This window comes from Emydura macquarii, unplaced genomic scaffold (assembly GCF_026122565.2).
Source record: "Emydura macquarii macquarii isolate MOO-44397 ecotype Brisbane River unplaced genomic scaffold, CSIRO-AGI_Emac_v2 contig_1253, whole genome shotgun sequence".
Taxonomy (NCBI): Eukaryota; Metazoa; Chordata; order Testudines; family Chelidae; genus Emydura; species Emydura macquarii.
The window spans coordinates 5010191-5028323 of record NW_027131390.1 but is presented as its reverse complement, the minus strand read 5'-3'; the positions used below and the strand labels follow the sequence as shown (position 1 = coordinate 5028323).

The window sequence follows — 18133 nt, the reverse complement described above, 5'->3', positions numbered from 1 at the left end:
GACTATAAAGGGAGAGAGATGTTGCTTTCAAATTGATTGACCACTAATGATCTTTTTTACACTGTGTGGTTTTAGTAATTTTGTCCTCACTGAAAACAGCTATTTAAATATTTTCTAGCGATCTCCAACAAAATAATTCTTGTAGTTTAAAGACAGCCTTGGATCTGAGTTCACTAACATTTTTACAAAAATTTGACTTACAAATTTTCAACTATATGTATGTAAAATAACAATAAAAGAATGAAGTCCCATTTGTGACTGTTCCCTGTAAATCATGAGTTGAGGTTTCAGTTATGCTGTGGCCAGTGTAACGTATAATTATATTGCAATTTCAGTACCAAATTTGCTTAACTTCGTATGCCTTCTAACATAGGTATACACCTATCTGTTCTTGAGTATACACTCATCAAGGGACACGTGTGTATTTTGGCAGTCTTTGCAGTCTTTTGAAGATTTGGTCCTCAGCCACATTGTGTTAATTTCCACTCTTGAATACTATAGTTGTGCTGTGCAATTAAACTACTATCATATATATGTAAACTTACAAGGTGCTTTGGCATCTTCGAGGATGAGAGCTGCTACATATCTGTGAAATTGTTTCAATGGATTAATAGTTACTTGTTAACCAATTATCATATGTATGTACAAGCTTAGTTTTCTAGTAAAAATGTGTAATTCTGAAACTTTTTAAAATGTAAAAAACAAAAAAAATTACAATTTTGTGCCTAGCACATTCTCCTGAGACTTTATAGACTGAACAGTCATTTGCTGTAGATCCTCAGTTTCTACCAAAAAACCCCTAAAACAGTCTTGATCATGGATAACAAAATTTCACATTCAAAGTTTAAACATCATGACATAATTAATTTTCAGACAGAAATAGCAATTGGAAAACATAATTTTAATAAAAAGGAGTTTAAACAGGAGTATTAGTGTAGAAATATGCCAAGAATTAATTTAATCTTTCCTAGACTTGTAAATAGTGCATTCCTTTGGAATAATAAAAGTGGTTTTAGTTTTGTACTTGGATTTTTTTCTGAAATGGTTTATCGTTTCTTTCAGGATTATCATTGGTGGTGGAGATCATTCTCAATAAGCAGCTTTACAGCCATTTATCTTTTTTATATATGTGGTTCATGGTTTTTTCTCTAAATTCCAAATAACGGGAACTGATAGTACCATTTTATACTTTGGGTATACTGTGGTCATGGTTTTGATTTTTTTCCTTTTTACAAGTGTGGCATTATTGGTGAAATTCAGTGCAACGGTTTTGAGACTTCTGGGTTGCTGTTTTCTGATCATTATGGCCAGAGTCAAGTTGGAAAACACTTGTTTGGAAAGAAGCTGCAATCTTGACATTAAACATGGTTTGAGTCTGCTGTTATCATTACTCACTCACTTTACAGCGCCCAACAATATGCATGCTAGGTATATTACAGTACAGATAACGTATTGTTCCTGATCTGAAGATCTACAATCTAATTTGCAGTGATTCTTCTGTAACTTGTTACATTTCCTTGATTATTGCATGGTAGTGCAATAGGGACCTAAGAACATTATAAATATACAATTTCAAAATGCCCTTGACAGAAGAGCTTTTATATTAGAAATTAGTTACGGAGTTAGAAAATGAAAGGAATGCTGATATGTATATATATATATATATATATTTATATATATACACACACATATAAAACATAAATGAAAGGTAACACATGGAGATTGAAAATGAGAATGGCCTTTGCTAGAAGGACAAATGTGGGACTGGATGATTTAATCATGATGCTCTGACACTGACTGTTGCAAGTCACTCAACATTTTGATGTGTGTTCAGTGTGTAAAATAGGGCTAACACTTACCTTGCAACAGTTTACATTTTGAAAACCTTTTACAAATATTAACTGATCTAAGGGCTAAATATAACTATTACTAAATGTAACTTTACTCCTTCCCTTGGTTTTGGACCCCTCCCCACCTGGTCTTGTTTGAAGTAACTTGTTTTCTAGAGAGGAATTTTAAAAGGCATTTTAAGTTGTTTTTATGATGATGTGTTGCACCAGGTGTCATGTACAGAATCAAGCAGTGTTGGAATAGGACTTGGCACCAGTATGTGTGGCATTTTAAGTATTCTTGGATAAAGTAAATTTCACATTTACTTTTTTCAGTTGGAGTGTATCACATCATTAAGGACACATCTGCACTGCAATAAAAGACTTGTGGTACAGCCATTGCTGGCCTCAATCAGCTGACTTGGGCTCATGGGGCTATAAAACTGTGGTGTAGATGTTCAGGCTCAGGCTGCAACGTAGGCTCTTAGACCCTGGAAGGAGTGAGTCTTAGAGCATAGGCTCCAGCCTGAGTCCAAGTGTCTACATTGTTTTTTTTAGCCCCACACTCCAAATCCCGTAAGCCCAACTCAATTGACCTGGGATCAGACTCAGTTCTGTGGATTTTTTATTGCAATGTAGATGTACCCTAAAAGACTTGGACTTGCTCACATAAACAAGCCTTAGTGAAATTATGATACCACAAGAGTCAAGAAAGCAAAAGCTGGGCATTAAGAGAGGAAGGGATTCATGTCCACTGTCTTCACTAGGAAAAAGTTGTATTTTTTAACTTGTATCAAAATAACCTATATTACAATCCAGAGAAGACAAGATATAGAAGAGAGCCCATGTTAGCAGGTTTATGAACTACATTACTTAAGTATCTCGACCAGCTAACATAAATGAAAATTAACAATTCCTTTTCTTCACTAGGGCACCATACTTGCAAACACTTCTGCATGTGCTTAACTGGCCATGACTAGTCCTATTGATTTCAGTGGGACTACTCATGGCAATGAAGTTAAGCATATATGTAAATGTTTGCAGGAAGAAAGTAATACAAGGTGATACAAGTTAACTTAATATGAGTTAAAAATGCACTATCTTCCATAGTGAAGTCATGCCACCCGTTAGATTTAAAACTTTTTTTGTTAACATATATTTAACTTCTAAGATTTAACCTGATCATACTATGCATCCTCCACCAGAAAATAAAAGGCTTAATCAAGGTGTGATTTGGTGAGCTGTGGTAATATTGAAACATGACAAACTACTGTGTTTCAGTGAAACATTTAAATGTCACTTAAAATTTTTATTCACGTTGTACCTACAGTTTGAGAAACAGCTCTGCAAATGCTGGAGTGTCTATGCTTTTAGGACACTAAACCTTCAGCAACTAGCACAGACTAAGGCCTTGTCTACACACAAAAGTTATACTGTTTTAACTATACCAGTATAGCTAATTTCCACATGGGAAGGAGAATGAGACCATTTCTAAACTAGCAACCCCTTTCCGGATTAGGAATACTGGTATACTGGACCTGCAGAGTGCTTCTAATATGAATGCAGCTATACCAGCAAAAGCTATGCTTTATACCAGTATAGTAAAACAAGCTACATCAGTAAAAGTGTAGCTTTGTCAGTATAGCTGCACTAACAACAGGAACTTCTTCCAGGCCGGCTTTGTTGGTCAGGGACCACTCTGACCGATATAACTCTGACCGATATAGTTATACTGGCAGAAATATGTAATGTAGGCCTGCCCTAAGCTATGGCAGTGTAGCACCTCTATATTGATACAACTGCACCCACAGTAGGAGGGATTGTAGTAGTATAACTATACTGGTAAAAACATTAACACCCTAACAGACTACAGGCTGATCTTGAGTAGAAAATTAGCTGGACCAAGCTACATCGGGGTGTGAAAAATTCACACCCAAGAGACGTCCTTAAGCTGACCTAAGCCCTAGTGCGAACAGCCCCAGGCTGACAAAATAATTCCTGTCTACCGCCTCTCAGAGAGGTGGATTTAGCACCGCAAGGGACGAACCTCTTCTGTGGCAGTAGTAAGGCTATGTCTACACTAGCACTTCTGTCAGTAGAACTTTTCTCGGTCAGAGGTGTGAAAACACCACCCCTGGACTGAGATACCTTCCACCGAGTGAAGTGCCGGTGCGGACAGCACTCGGTGCAGCAGGACACTGTTGGGTCAACCGCAGAGCTGCATCCCACCAGGCTAGAAAGAGCGTCTACACGAGAGGCGCAGAGCAGCGCGGCCGCAGCACAGCTGGGCTCCTGTAAGGTGTCTAGACGCAGCCGAAGCGTCTACACTACAGCACGGCGCAGCTGTAGCATTTCTACATGCCCACGGGCGCCAGTAGAAACACAGGGCGTAGGCCAGGGCTCCACAATCGCGCCCAGGTCCATCTACACTAGTGTGGCTACACTACACAGCTCTGGGGCTCCAGCTGCGCTGCCGCAGCTTCCACAGCACCGGAACGCTCCTTTCCTGCCTTAGCGACAACTTAAAGCAGCGAGCGACCACCGCCGCGCCGCGCCGGCCGGTGGGTGGGTGGGCGTCTGACTGAGTCTGACCCTTCCGCTGCCAGGCCCCCTCCCCGCAGGCCGCCGGCGGCGGTTTCCATCCGGGTCTCTCGCCGTCTCTTTCGGGGCGGTGACGTCACTTATATAAAGGCCTGCAGCGCCTTTGTTCGCTCCCATTGCGCAGTTGCAGCTCAGTCTGCGAGGACGGGACGGGAGGTGAGTCAGGGCCGGCCGGGGCGGGCGGGCAGGTATGGTGAGGGAGAGCGCCTGGCTTAGCCCGGGGGTAGGGAAGAAGGCGCCAGGGATATGAAAGAGGGGGGTTGTGGAGAGGGGCAGATCCCGACGTCCCGTCGGGGAGCTAAACCCCCACCCCCGCTCCGGAGTGGGGCGGCCGGGCTCTAGCTGCAGCGCCCGCTGGGTCGGTGGATTGCGGGGGTGCGCGCGTGGGGGGAGGGGGGGGCGAGGGGAGTGTCCAACCGCGTGAGGAGCGGCGGCCGCCATTTTAGGTGTAGGGCCCTTTTCGGTTCCCGCCGGTTGGGCCTCGCGTGGTGTGTGCGTTGCGTGTGGGAGGGAGGAGTGGGGATTTCTTTGTTGCGGCGCGGGCGGCTTGATGCCGGGCCAGGCCCACGTGGTCTGGTAGTTCCCGCCTCAGCGGCTGAGGCGACCCGCCTCGTCTGGGCTCCGGCCGGCTGGAGGGATTATCCCCCGCGGCCGCCATTTTGTGGCAGCGGCGCGCGGCTGTTGGAGGGGCTCAACGCTCGTGCGTCCCCGCGCCCCGCCTGGGGCTCTCGCGCCTCTGCGGCTGTCCCCGCGCGAAGCGTTCCTCCCGACCCCGCGCCGCATCGCCCGGGAGCTGTATTGTGGCTGCTGAGCCCTCGGTATGGGAGTGCTCCGGTTTTCCCGCCACTGGCGGAGGGGGGGCGCGCACCCCTTTTGCGCTTCCAGCTGCTGAGGCCTCTAGGCGCTCCAGCCGGCCGCGGTTTGCACGCAGCCCTCGGGCGGGGGGGGGGGCCAGGCCAGGCTGCTCGCATTAGGGTGGTCTCCCAACGAGCTTATTATAGCCGTTTGGAAATCAGGGCTGGCTGGCCGGCCGAAACGAAACGGGCCTGGAACGAATTAGCCCGAGATTGTCTTGCACCGTTTTAAACGCAGCTGCTGGGGGTCTTGCTTGCTTTGCTCCCTCTGCTAACGGATTTTGCTGTGTTAATGCAAGATTTAAAACTTGCTCCTCCTGCCCATAAAAGTCAGCAAAAAATGTTTCTGTGTTTTGATGCTGTGTTTTATGGGGCCTTTGTCATCTGGATGATTCAAATTATATAGGTTCATCTGTTCAAAATAATGTTAGGATACTAATTATGGGTGTTGTCTCCTAAAATTGATACCCTATTCTGTGTCCAGCTGTCTCATTCTTACATGCAAATAAGTTTCTTTCCCACTCACGCTTGTAACTGACTTGGTTAGGAGAAGTCACACTTATTTGGTGAGGAGGGGGAGAGAGGGCATGTGTTGAAATACTTCCTGGAGTTCATAACTTCTTACAAAAGAAATATGTCAGATCTAATGCCATCATGTCTCACTAATGGAATTTGTTTAATAGGTCCTAATAGAAGCAAAATGGTTGAGGCAGATCGTCCTGGGAAACTCTTCATTGGCGGACTGAATACAGAGACAAATGAGAAAGCTCTTGAGGCTGTATTTGGCAAATATGGGCGCATCGTGGAAGGTAAAAATAGAATTTCTAAATGGATACTAATTAAAAGTTGTGCTATGATGAATCTTATGGCATTGATCAGCTGAAATGATATTGCTTTCATTGTCCTCTAAGAAGTTCTGAGCAAGCTATTGTAAGGGATAGGTTAAGGTGTGAGACTTATGAAAAGTAAAATAACATTTGGGTTTATATTTTCAGTTCTCTTGATGAAAGATCGTGAAACCAATAAGTCCAGAGGGTTTGCTTTTGTCACATTTGAGAGCCCAGCAGATGCGAAGGATGCTGCCAGAGATATGAATGGAAAGGTATGATAAACCATGTCTGTTGGTCACTACTGCAGTGCAGTGTCAATCATAATTATTTGAATTTGCTAATAATTAAATAGCAATATAATAATAGCAATGCGCTTTTACAAAATGTAGAATTGTTAAGACCCTAGAGACAAGTCGTTCTGTAACAAATGACCTAATGTGTTTTCTGCTTCTAAACTTACAAATTCTAAATATCAACTTTGCTACCCCTATATAACTAGCATTAATTAAAGCTACTCTTCTCCCAGGATTTGGCAGTTAAGGGGTAAAATAAAGCTTCCTGCTAGTCAGAATTAAGAGGGAAGATAACTTACATATTTTTGAAAATCAGAATGCTTTTTAGGTGGAAACTGAACAAAATACTAATACATCTTTAGCTTTCATTATTGTACAGATTCCTTACTCTATCTACTTGTAAAGCTAAAAGCTACAGCATTAGCTCTTTAATCAAAGTCTAAATTTGATTATAAACCATATGTAGAGTACTGATTTTCTTGCTGAATTGATATGAAAATAATTTCTTAATGTGGAAAGATGGAAGTCTCCATAGGATAAATCTTCACATATTTTGATAAATACAAAGTTAAAAGAAAACAGTTTAATTGTTTTTAGTAATTTTCTAATCTCAAATTCCAAAGTCTTTTAGCATTTATCATTCCTGCTATAGAGGAGATGGATAAAGGATATCTGTGCTTATTAAGCACAAACTCCTAAATTTGTCAGTTAGGTGCCATACTGGTTGCTAAAGCATGATAAACAAGGTGGCTTGCTAACTGCATGCAATACAAGTAACAACGACTGCATGTATACTCCTTTTTCAAATCTTGCAGTTTAACTAGGAGCAGAAACTTCTGATGATATAAGGGGAGTGAATTACTTCATTTCAACTGATATGCAAATAACACAACAGTACATTGTAAACTTTTTACACGATAAGTGAAAAGACCCAGAATGGTATTGGGGATACATAGCCTTTGGCCTGTAGGTCCTAGGCTTCTCTCTGTCCTAGGGTGGTATTGAGAAACTGATTGCAATTGCCTTCCCTCTGGGAAATGTCTGCTGTTAACCAGCATCAAAGCCCTACTTATTTGTAATCTCTCAAGCTCTGAACTACTGTGTAGGATGAGGACTGAATTTACTTTTTTCCTTGGAGGTAGTCCCTCTAAATCAGTTCACAGTTTGGTGGGGCAGTTGAAGAAGCGTGTATTGATATTACTTGTCTTCTATAGCTAAGTAGAAGACTTTAGTCGTCATTTGGATTATATTCAACCGTCTGATACATATTGTGTGTGTTGCATATCTTAAAGTGTGATTAAGCATATTTTGCATTGTTTCAGTCGGTCTTTAAGTATCTGTAGACTCTTGGGACCAGAACATCCTTGTGATAGTTTTAACTAAGAACACTTATTTTCCGCAAAGCTCTATTAATCCTTCCTTATGTTGTCTCACAGTCAGAATCAAATCCAAATAGTAAAAGCTAGCTGTAGCATGACCTATTGTCAAATAGTTTAAACATATTCTTGATTGTCATGCCAAACTCTGTTGTATAACAACTTGTGCCAGCATTTCAGAGATGAGCAGTCTTTTTGAGGTAAAGTTCACAACCATGTCACTTGCCATGGTTCACAACCATGACTTGTAGACAGTTCCTTAAAGGTGCTGTTATATACCAGGATTTGCCTCAAAATGTGCAGGTTACTTTAATACTGAAAATGGTGATGCACGATTTTAAATTCTGTTTAAATACAATTTAAACCAGGGTGGCTTTGAATAATTTATGCAGCAATTGTTGAGGTACTGAAGATTAGTTACTGGCTGAGGACTTGATCATTAGTCCCTAGGAAATGTGTGTATAAAAGCAAATTACCACTTGTTTTTGTTTTATGTCTAATGTATTATGGCATAAGATTGGCCACACTCTAAATTTTTAGAACAAATGCCTAGTGCATTAACTAAAATTGTGGCTTGTGTAACTAATGTTTAATTGTATTTGTTTGAGGAGACTTCTGAATGCTATTTTAGAATGCACCTCCTGCATCACTGAACTCCTAGAACCTTTATAAAGTGGTGCCTTTTGGGTTCTGTGTGTGAGCACCCTCTGATTACCCATAATGTTCTGAAGGGTAGTCATAAGTTTCCAACAGCCTCTGTTCCTTTTCCTGGGGTAATCTGCAGATGCATGGATTGAAGGTCCTTTACATGAGGAGTCTTTTTTTTTTTTTTTTTTTTTTTTTTTTTTTTTAATTTTTAATGAAAAAAAATTTATTACTGTAGATTTTTAATAGTAGCTTGCTTTGTTTCTAGAACATTGAACAGTTGAAATATCTGCATCAGCTTAAATTTAGACCAGCAACATTCAGGGTCAATTATAGGCAATCCCAGAGGAAAATAGATGTAAAGTGATATATTTTGTGCTCCTTTACCTCACCCACCATGTCTCTCTAGAAAGATAATGTCTTGTATTGGGCCAACTTCTGTTGGTGAGAGACACATTACCTTACCAACCTCCTGCCTCTAATATCCTGGGACCAACTTAGCAAAAACAACACTGCATCCTTCATCTTTTTAGTCATTTGTACACACATGCCCTTTGTCTTGTAAAAGGTGCCCCTACAGTGGTGTTCTGTAATACTGTTCCTCTACAACAGTGACTCAACCTTTCCAGACTACTGTACCCCTTTCAGGAGTCTGATTTGTCTTGCGTACCCCCAAGTTTCACCTCACTTAAAAATGACATGCTTACAAAATCAGACATAAAAATACAAGAGTCACTGCACACTGTTCCTGAAAAATTGCTTATTTTCTCATTTTTATCATATAATAAAATAAATCAATTGGAATATAAATATTATACTTACATTTCAATGTTTGTAAAGTATATAGAGCAGTGTAAACAAGTCATTCTGTATGAAATTTTAGTTTGCGATGATGCTTTTTATGTAGCCTGTTGGAAAACTAGGTGAATACCTAGATTAGTTGATGTACCCCTGGAAGACCTCTGCCTACCCCTGGTTGAGAACCACTGCTCTACAGCTTAGGTCGGAAAAGCTACATGCATTCCTCCAGGCTTTCTGTAGGACAAAGCTCCCATGAGCCAGAGCATTGTTTCCATCTTTAGATCTTGTTCCCTTTTCAGTTTCATGGTCTTCTAAAGTGGGAAAGCAGCAGAAGCTTTCTATGTAGCAAGTAACAGTTTAAGGAGGTGCAGGGTTGTTGAAGCACAGTAACACTGACAGACTTCTTGGGGGGGAGGGGGGTGTTAAACCAGGTCTAATATAGATTGACAGACCCTGCTCCTAGCCAGAGGAATTGTTAGTTCTATTTCATCTAATTGCCTTTGGTTCTTTCTCTCCTCATGTCCCAGCCTTGCCAACAGCACAGGAGAGAGAGTGAGTGAGCAGGGGACAACACTTAGAATTGGTCAAGTTGTTCTGCCTTTTAACTTCTCTCACTTCTAACTGGCCTAGGAGTCAAGATACTTAGCTTTGTTCTCTATTGAGGGTTGGTGATACTCATCCTTGTGGCGTGGAGTGAAATTACCACAAATCACTGGGTTTGTACTGTTTGATCTTTATAGTACCAACTATTGCAGATGCATTCCATTTGGGCTGAGAAATTGGATTTTTCATGGTCAATAGAACATGAGAAAAGCCAAGCTCTGTATAAGTGTCTAGTTGCAGGCCATCAGGTGAACTTGAAAATCCTTTCTGTGGTTCAATCAAGGACACATAGTACAAGTGTCAGGACAGCATGACAGCCATGTTTTATGATGGCAAGCAAGGAAGTGCTTATTTCTAGCTGCTGTATTAGGAAACCATGAACTTGTGCCAGTAATGAAAGTGTACTTGCAGGTGAAGTCAGACTACAGAGACAGTTGTCTTACACTGATCAATTGTTAAGTCTCTAACTGCCTGCCAGTGCACAAGCTAATGCACTGGCATTTATGCTTCAGCTAGGATAGTATTATCTGAAGGTTTTAGGCATTAATGGCACACCTTAGTACAGGGCTTGGCACACCCTGGGCGCCAGGTTGCCATGGTGCCTAGAAATTTAGTTCTGGTGCCTAGGTTTCTCCGGGGGAGTGGCTGCCGCACTCTGGCCAGTGCCACTGCACCCATGTGTCGGCCGGGAGGGGAGAGCGCTGTGCCTGCCACGCTCCAGCCAGGGTGCCCCGCTGCTAGGCCCATGTTGTGGAAGAGGGGTGGGGCCAGGAGAGGAGAGCGGCTGCCACACTCAAGCCAGGGTGCCCCGCTGCTGGGCCCACATTGTCTGCCTCCTTAATTTTTGGGCTGGCTCCTAGCTCCAAAACAAGCCCTGCCTTAGTACTGTTCCTTGGAAATCTTTAGAGCTTGCTGTCGAGCAATTCTCTAGTCCTCACTTACTTAGAATCTCCCCAGCCTATCTTTATAGGATTATACTGATTGTCCATTCCCAGTTGCTGTGCAGGTAGTACACCAGCAACTGTAGTTCTTCATTGGCACAGCACCTTCATGGCTTTTATAACCATGGTCCAAACATCAATATGTGGAGCATTGGTTCTCAGCATTTCCAGACTACTGTACCCCTTTCAGGAGTCTGAGCCTTGCCACCCAGGACTGAGGCATGTTAGCTTTGCAGGGCCCCAGGCAATTGCCCTGCTGGCCCTGCACTTGTGACCATCCCCCAAACACATCCTGTGACTCCCCTGGGGCTCCCCAGGATGGGAGATACTGATCTAGGTGAGTTGACGTACCCCCTGGAAGACCTCTGTGTACCTCTGGTTGAGAGCCACTGTTGTGGAGTACCTAGAGACTGTGTCCATGTTCTAAGCTTAAAACGGGATCCAACCAATGGATACAGTATTGGATATGTTATATTCATAAGGTTGTCTTGGATTCTGCTGATATAACACTAAACAGTTGAAGGTGATTTTGGGTTTTGTAGCAAGTTATTGTTGGCTGTCATTGTAATAACCACGATTAAATCTTTAACCTTTTATGGACACAGGAGGAGAATGAGAAATAGTTAAAGCATTTTAAATTTAAGGCTTAAGAATTAAAGCTTTTATTTTAAAAATTTCCTGTCTTTCAGCTGTAGTCTATTTTATAGGTAAATTCCTGTTTGATCAGTTTTCTGAGAAGGCATTGAAAATTGTATTAGCTGTCTAATCCCAAAAAGATTGTTTAATTCTAAAGGGAACAGAATTTAACTTCAAATGAACAAGACATTCATGCATAGGTAGGAAAAAATAAAAGCAAAGATAAACTTGATGCAGCTTGTGTCACTGATGCTCATTTTCTTCACTTGCATCCTAGCTGCTGGTAAAACAAGCTGATAAATGTAAAACATATCATATGAGTTACTCAAACATTGGCAAATTTACTAGCATCGGGCTGTCCCAAGCATTTATAGCTGGTCTTTTTGGTTACTGGTTCACTGCATCTGCTGCAGAAGGTGGTATTATCCCGGCTTAGTGAGCCAGGCTCTCATTTGAACAGAAAGCAGAAAAGATAGGGAAGTAACGTGAAGAAGAAAAATTACACATTAGGGAATAGGTGATAACAGGCACTTAAAGCTTGCATTCCAGGTATTCAGAATTTAAACAGTAGCAGATGGTCAAGAGGTATCTTGGTTATCAGCATAGCAAAGGCCCAAAGTTGGCAGGAATCGACCATGAGCCAGGAGAAGGTGTGGACAATGGTCATGATAAAGCTTGTTTACTTCCAATTTTTCTGTTTATAGTGACCTCTTCAGACAAACTGTCCAAGAACTGATGGCACCCTCATGTCATTGAAACTAACCAATCACACTTCCTTCTGTTTCTACACTATTTCAGCTCTTCATGATAATCCATGGCTTTTCCATGAACCTTGAAGATACCCTGTCATAGTAGTTCTAACTTAAACAGTCCAGTTTATCAATATTTGTCTCCAGCTTGCTTTTATAAAAAAAATAAATAAAAAAATAAAAAAACCCTATCCAACAGAGTTGGGTTCTTGAGTAACTTGGGCTACAGGCCTCTCTGCACAACAGATGCTGTGGGTGGGAGGGGTGTCACCTCCTACAGGCTGCCAGAGACCTCTTTTAAGAATAAATGTTTACTGGTGAGTAATGGTTTCATAGTCACTAACTGCAGAAAAGGAAAACTAAAATAATCAATTTGAATTGTAACTTGAAGTCTTTAATGAGGTGTTGTATTTAGCATCTGCAATAATCCTAATGGTATTTTTGTCCTTTTTGAATTGTTGACAGAGTAGATGTTTGGAAACCTAAATAACACACCTTTCATAGAGCCTGCAGTCTTGATAGATTGGCTCAATCAATACCTAGTGGTTTCAGAGAACCTTGAAAACAGCATACTGTCACCTTTTTGAGTAGGCGGCCTCATGCAGTGGTGTGGAGGCATCAACTGCACAGTTCAATTCAGTGTTAATTCTGAAACTGCCTTTAGTTTTCTTGTCAGCTTTAATTCACAGCTGATTATCTTAGCAGAAACATCAAGTAAATGTATTAAACTGCCTTCACATGTGCCAGAAGTTCCAGCTGACAAGCTTTCAGCTTCATCCCTGGAATGTCTTATACGGCTATAGTTTGGTACAAAAATCTATGGCCTATTGAAAACTGAAACTGGAGAGAGTAGTAGGTGCTGATAAGTTTAAACACAACAACAAAAAATACCCCTTATTTCTAATTTCTGAAGCTGCTGCAGATTTTCCACTAAGTGTCACAGGAGCAAAGGACCTTCCTGTAGAACTTACTTCTGTTGAGTACATGCCAAGTTGTTTTTACTGACATGCTGAAAACTCAAAGCTGTTCTAAAATCACCCTACTTAATTTATAATGTAAAAGACCAGTAACAGTGAAGCTGAACTTAAGAATAGCTTTACTGGGTCAAGACCAATGATCCATCTAGCCCAGTTGCATATTTAAGAAATAGAAGCATAACTATGAGCATTGACTAAAGCAGTTTCTCTTTTTAGTCATTAGATGGGAAAGCAATTAAAGTGGAACAAGCAACCAAGCCATCCTTTGAGAGTGGTGGTAGACGTGGGCCACCACCCCCTCCAAGAAGCAGAGGTCCTCCCAGGGGCCTTAGAGGTGGAAGAGGCGGAAGTGGAACAAGAGGACCACCTTCAAGAGGGAGTCACCTGGGTATGTATTTACATAGCTGATTACACTGGGACAACATGCAAGACCATCAGATTTGGAAGGGGACAATATCCTTCTGGAAAATCAAGCTACAGATTAAAGTATTCCTTGGTTTTAAATTAAAAACAGGTCAAAACGTGCACTGTAGTTGAGTCAAATTGTTGGCTAGGCAAGTAGGCTTGAACCTTTTAGCATGTGTGAATATTCACCTCTGTATATAACATTCTACTTGAGTTTAGGCTAAAAAGGAAAGCAAAACTCCTGCCATGCAAGTGAGGAAGGAAGCTTTCTGGTATCCTGATTTGAAAGTCATTGTGGCTGGGGAAAAAAGTGAACAACTTGAAGTCTTATTAGCCAGAAGGCTAAGCTCAATAAGCAATAGCTGCTGACTGCAGATATTGATCCTTTGAGGTTGAACCTTAATTCTGTGGCACAATAGGGATCTGGCAAACTTTGAGTGCTGCTTGATTAATATGGCACAGTCTAGAGTTAGCTTTAAGGAGAGATTCTGCGCAATATTTGATTGGCTATCCTTTGATTTAGAAAACATTACAGTAGCACACAAGTTTTTATTAGTATTTGGATGCTGGCTTATAATACCAAAATAAGCTGTTTTCTTAATAGGAGAAGAAAGTAGCCCCTTATCTAGGGTATAGCTGAAGCTTGAATGCAAAACAGCCAGAAAGCAGTTTCGCCCTAAGTACTTCAGGATTTCTGTTCTGTGGGGTCTATATAGTGGGTCCTGCACAATTTTGAGTTTGGGACGTGATCAGATCTACTTTAGATTTGCTGCTTGTTCCCTAACTGGCCACAATATCTGGAAACAGTATTAACTTATGCATAATCTAGGCTTTGTGACCATGTGATCTGATTTACATTACTCTTCCTCCTTTTGTGACACTGCACCTTTTATTTGTGACTGGGGCTTCTTAAATGTGACCACCATACCAAATAAATAAGGCCATTTTGAAGTCTCAGGTAGCATGGATGTGGTCAGAATATTGCAGTTCTTCTCTACTTGTCTCTGAGTTCCTCCTAAAGACTTCTGCTTTGGCTTGGTGGTATTGATTTGCCACTTTGATTCACCATCTTGAATTTTAGCCATTGAAACTGCAGGAGCATAAAAAATGGCCCATCTAGTTCTTCACATAAATGACCACTTGACTTACTCTTTACTTTTCTAGGTTCTTCTAGGGGACCACTTCCAATGAAGAGGGGTCCACCTCCACGAAGTGGTGGCCCTCCACCTAAAAGATCTGCACCTTCGGGACCAGTGCGTAGCAGTAGTGGAATGGGAGGCAGAGGTAAGTTGTTGTTCAACGTGCTGTTTTTTTGGTTGTCTACAACATAGTTTCTCAACCTGTGGTATGCGTACCACTGGGGGTACGTGAGACACAAGCAGGGGGTACTCAGGGAAAAATAGAGTGAAGGGGAGGTGGGCAGCAGCAGCTGCTAACTTCTGGGGGAGGCGGACAGCAGCCGCTGCCCCGCCCCGCCGGGTCCCAGCTCCCAGGTGGGAGCCTGGTGGCAGCCTCCTGTGTCTCACGAGCTGGGCACCGGCTCCGAGCCAAGGGACAGGCTCCAGCGCCCCGGCTTGAAGACAGACAGTAGCTGCCTGCCCACATTTCTGGGTCCCAGCCGGCACAAAAGCCTCCTGCCCCAGCTTGGATTGGGCTGGCAGCCAGGCGGCAGCTGCCTACAACTTGCCCAGGTAGCAGCCCCCCTCCCTGGCTCAAAGCCCAGTGCCCAGAAAACTTGTCAGTTTCACTGCTTACTTAGACAACTATGACAGCCCCAGATTTCACCAGTTACCCTTTTTTTCCCTCTCACCCTCCTTCCCTGTCTCTCTCTCACCCCTTCCTCCAAAATCCATGACAAAAAATTTGGCGCAGCGTTTTACATTCCCCAGCATTGGCATCCCGCTTAAAGCCTCCTAGCTTTGGCCAACATCACCTCTAGCCCAGGTACATACTTGAGTTGCGCACCCCTGGTGTAAAGGTAGTAACCCTACCCATACCAGGGACCTGACATCTATCATATCATAGCCTTATATACTCAGCCCTTCTTCCAGCATATGGCTCACATTAGTCTGTAAATATAAAATTGAGTGCTGGGGTACTTCTGAAAATTTTAAAAAGTTAGGGGGGGTATGTGCTATTTAAAAGGTTGAGAAACACTGGTCTACAACAGTGGTTCTCAACCTTTTCAGATTACTGTATCCCTTTCAGGACTCTGATTTGTCTTGCATACCGTTTCATCTCACTTAAAAACTACTTGCTTACAAAATCAGACATAAAAAGACAAGTGTCACAGTGCACTATTACTGAAAAATTGTTTACTTTCTCATTCTGTCTAAGAATTTTTAGTTGGTACTGACTTCACTGGTGCTTTTTATGTAGCCTGTTGTAAAACTAGGCAAATATTTAGATGAGTTGATGTGCCCCCTGAAAGACCTGCGTACCCCCTGGGTTACCAGTGCGCCTGGTTGAGAACCACTGGTCTACAATAGCTATGCTGGATTTACCAATGCCTGAAACAAGCCATCAGTCACTTTAAATCAAGCTCCAGTGCTTATTAGTATAATGTTTGTGCTTGTATAGCTATTCTCTTCAGATCAGCAAAACTTTCAGACTTGTGACTTTTTAAAGACATTTCTCTAATACTTTTCCTTGGTTTGACTAGCAGAACCATGAAACAGTGTTGAACTGAATGCAGACTATAGCAAAATGATTTCCTAAATAACTCTGAACTATGCCGTTAATATAACTTCACGTTGAGGAACTTCCTGTGCAACAGCTGTCCGTCATGCTTGCTTCATTTTTAAACAGTTTATTTACCTGAGTTGTACTTTTTTAAAGCTCCTGTGTCACGTGGAAGAGATAGTTATGGTGGTCCTCCACGCAGAGAGCCAATGCCATCACGGAGAGACGTCTACATGTCGCCAAGAGATGATGGTTATAGTACAAAAGACAGGTAAAGTTAATGCATTAGTTAAAACTTAATACCAGGGTCCTGATTTCTAATTTTGCCTGTAAAGAATTATGCTTATCTGATACCTCATAAATAACTACTGTCACTTTGTTCTAGTTATTCAAGTAGAGATTATCCAAGTTCCAGGGATACAAGAGATTATGCACCGCCTCCAAGAGATTATGCATACCGTGATTATGGTCATTCCAGCTCACGTGATGAATACCCTTCTAGAGGATACAGGTACCTAGCATTGTATTTTTTTTTAACTTCAGTAGCACTCCGTCACAACGCTGATTTGTAGTAAGTCTCAGCAGTTTTTCTTCTTATAGTGATCGTGATGGCTATGGTGGTGGACGTGATAGAGACTATTCAGATCACCCGAGTGGAGGCTCTTACAGAGATTCGTATGAGAGTTATGGTAAGGACCCATTTTGAGGATCTTGTAGCAGAGTTTGTACAGACTTCCTAAACCTGATTTACTAGGCTGCTTGTATTTAAGGAGGGAATGGCACACTGTTTTCTCCCCACAGTGAAAGTGCGAATGCAATTATTAGTTTATTTAACAAGATGATCAAATGATTACCGTAACCTAACGAAGCAAAGTCTACAGTTCAGAATTGCAACTATCACTGGAAAATATGGCTGAGTTTCTTCTCTAAAATAACAAGCTGTTCTGGAATATCCCCAAAAAGAGCCTGCTTGAAATAAACACCGTCTTCAGTCCTTTCAAACAGTCTTTAAATTCATTCACTGCCTGATACACATCCCCCACTATACATGTCCCAACATGGCCGATTATATTAAGAACGCCTCAATTCATACAAAAGAGTAACAGTAAACTTTAATGCAGCAATTCTGTAAATTCAGATTTAAATTGTTATATATAACTTATAGTGTTGCCATATTGCCTGACCATTGACCCTGCAGGTAACTCACGTAGTGCTCCACCTGCACGAGGGCCCCCGCCATCTTATGGTGGAAGCAGTCGCTATGATGATTACGGCAGTACACGAGATGGATATGGAAGTCGAGAAAGTTATTCAAGCAGCAGAAGTGATGTCTACTCAAGTGGTCGTGATCGTGTTGGAAGACAAGACAGAGGTCTTCCCCCTTCCATGGAAAGGGGTTACCCTCCTCCCCGTGATTCATACAGCAGTTCAAGCCGCGGAGCACCCAGAGGTGGTGGCCGTGGAGGAAGTCGATCTGATAGGGGTGGAGGCAGAAGCAGATATTGAAAAACAATCAAACTTTTGGACCAAGACAGATTACTTCTCACAAACAAAGTGAAAAGTTGGAAGTTGTTCTATCTTTACTACCAGAGGACTACTAAAAGGAAAAGTTGTTTTTACCTTTTTTTTATTGTTGCCTGTTAAGTTTCCCCTCCATGACTTTTATGCTTTTGTGAGGAAAAGTTAAAACAATGTTTAATTTCATTTCAAAATTGTTAACATTTCTTTCAAAAAGCAGATGTTAAATGTATAAAAGTTGAGCTGTGTACTAGTGTTGTAACTTTCGAAGTAAAAGTTTCCCTGAAATGCCATACTTCCATCTGATTTTCCTCATGAATGGAACAAGCAGTTCTAAGATCTTCCACACAACATCTAGCCATCTAAAATGGAGATGGATCGTTCTACACATTC

At 41.9% G+C, this 18133-nt stretch overlaps 1 protein-coding gene and 1 non-coding gene across 4 annotated transcripts; both read left to right on the top strand.

Annotated features, from left to right (window-relative positions):
• The first annotated feature begins 4556 nt into the window (after window positions 1-4556).
• RBMX (RNA binding motif protein X-linked) lies at window positions 4557-18033 on the top strand. 3 transcript variants are annotated; one of them, XM_067548072.1, is made up of 9 exons: window positions 4557-4586; window positions 5968-6093; window positions 6280-6386; window positions 13352-13523; window positions 14705-14824; window positions 16379-16493; window positions 16608-16733; window positions 16823-16911; window positions 17421-18033. In XM_067548072.1, the coding sequence occupies exons 2-9, from the start codon at window positions 5985-5987 to the stop codon at window positions 17726-17728; spliced, it is 1146 nt and encodes a 381-aa protein (XP_067404173.1). In that variant the 5' UTR covers window positions 4557-4586; window positions 5968-5984; the 3' UTR covers window positions 17729-18033. The 3 variants fall into 3 exon arrangements, with proteins under 3 accessions (XP_067404173.1, XP_067404171.1, XP_067404172.1); XM_067548070.1 differs by having other exon boundaries at window positions 16808-16911; XM_067548071.1 differs by lacking the exon at window positions 4557-4586 and adding an exon at window positions 5066-5248 and having other exon boundaries at window positions 16808-16911.
• On the top strand, window positions 6135-6208 carry LOC137154260 (small nucleolar RNA SNORD61). The gene has a single exon (XR_010920180.1). It is a non-coding gene; the product is annotated as a small nucleolar RNA SNORD61 (small nucleolar RNA).
• Window positions 18034-18133: the final 100 nt, after the last annotated feature.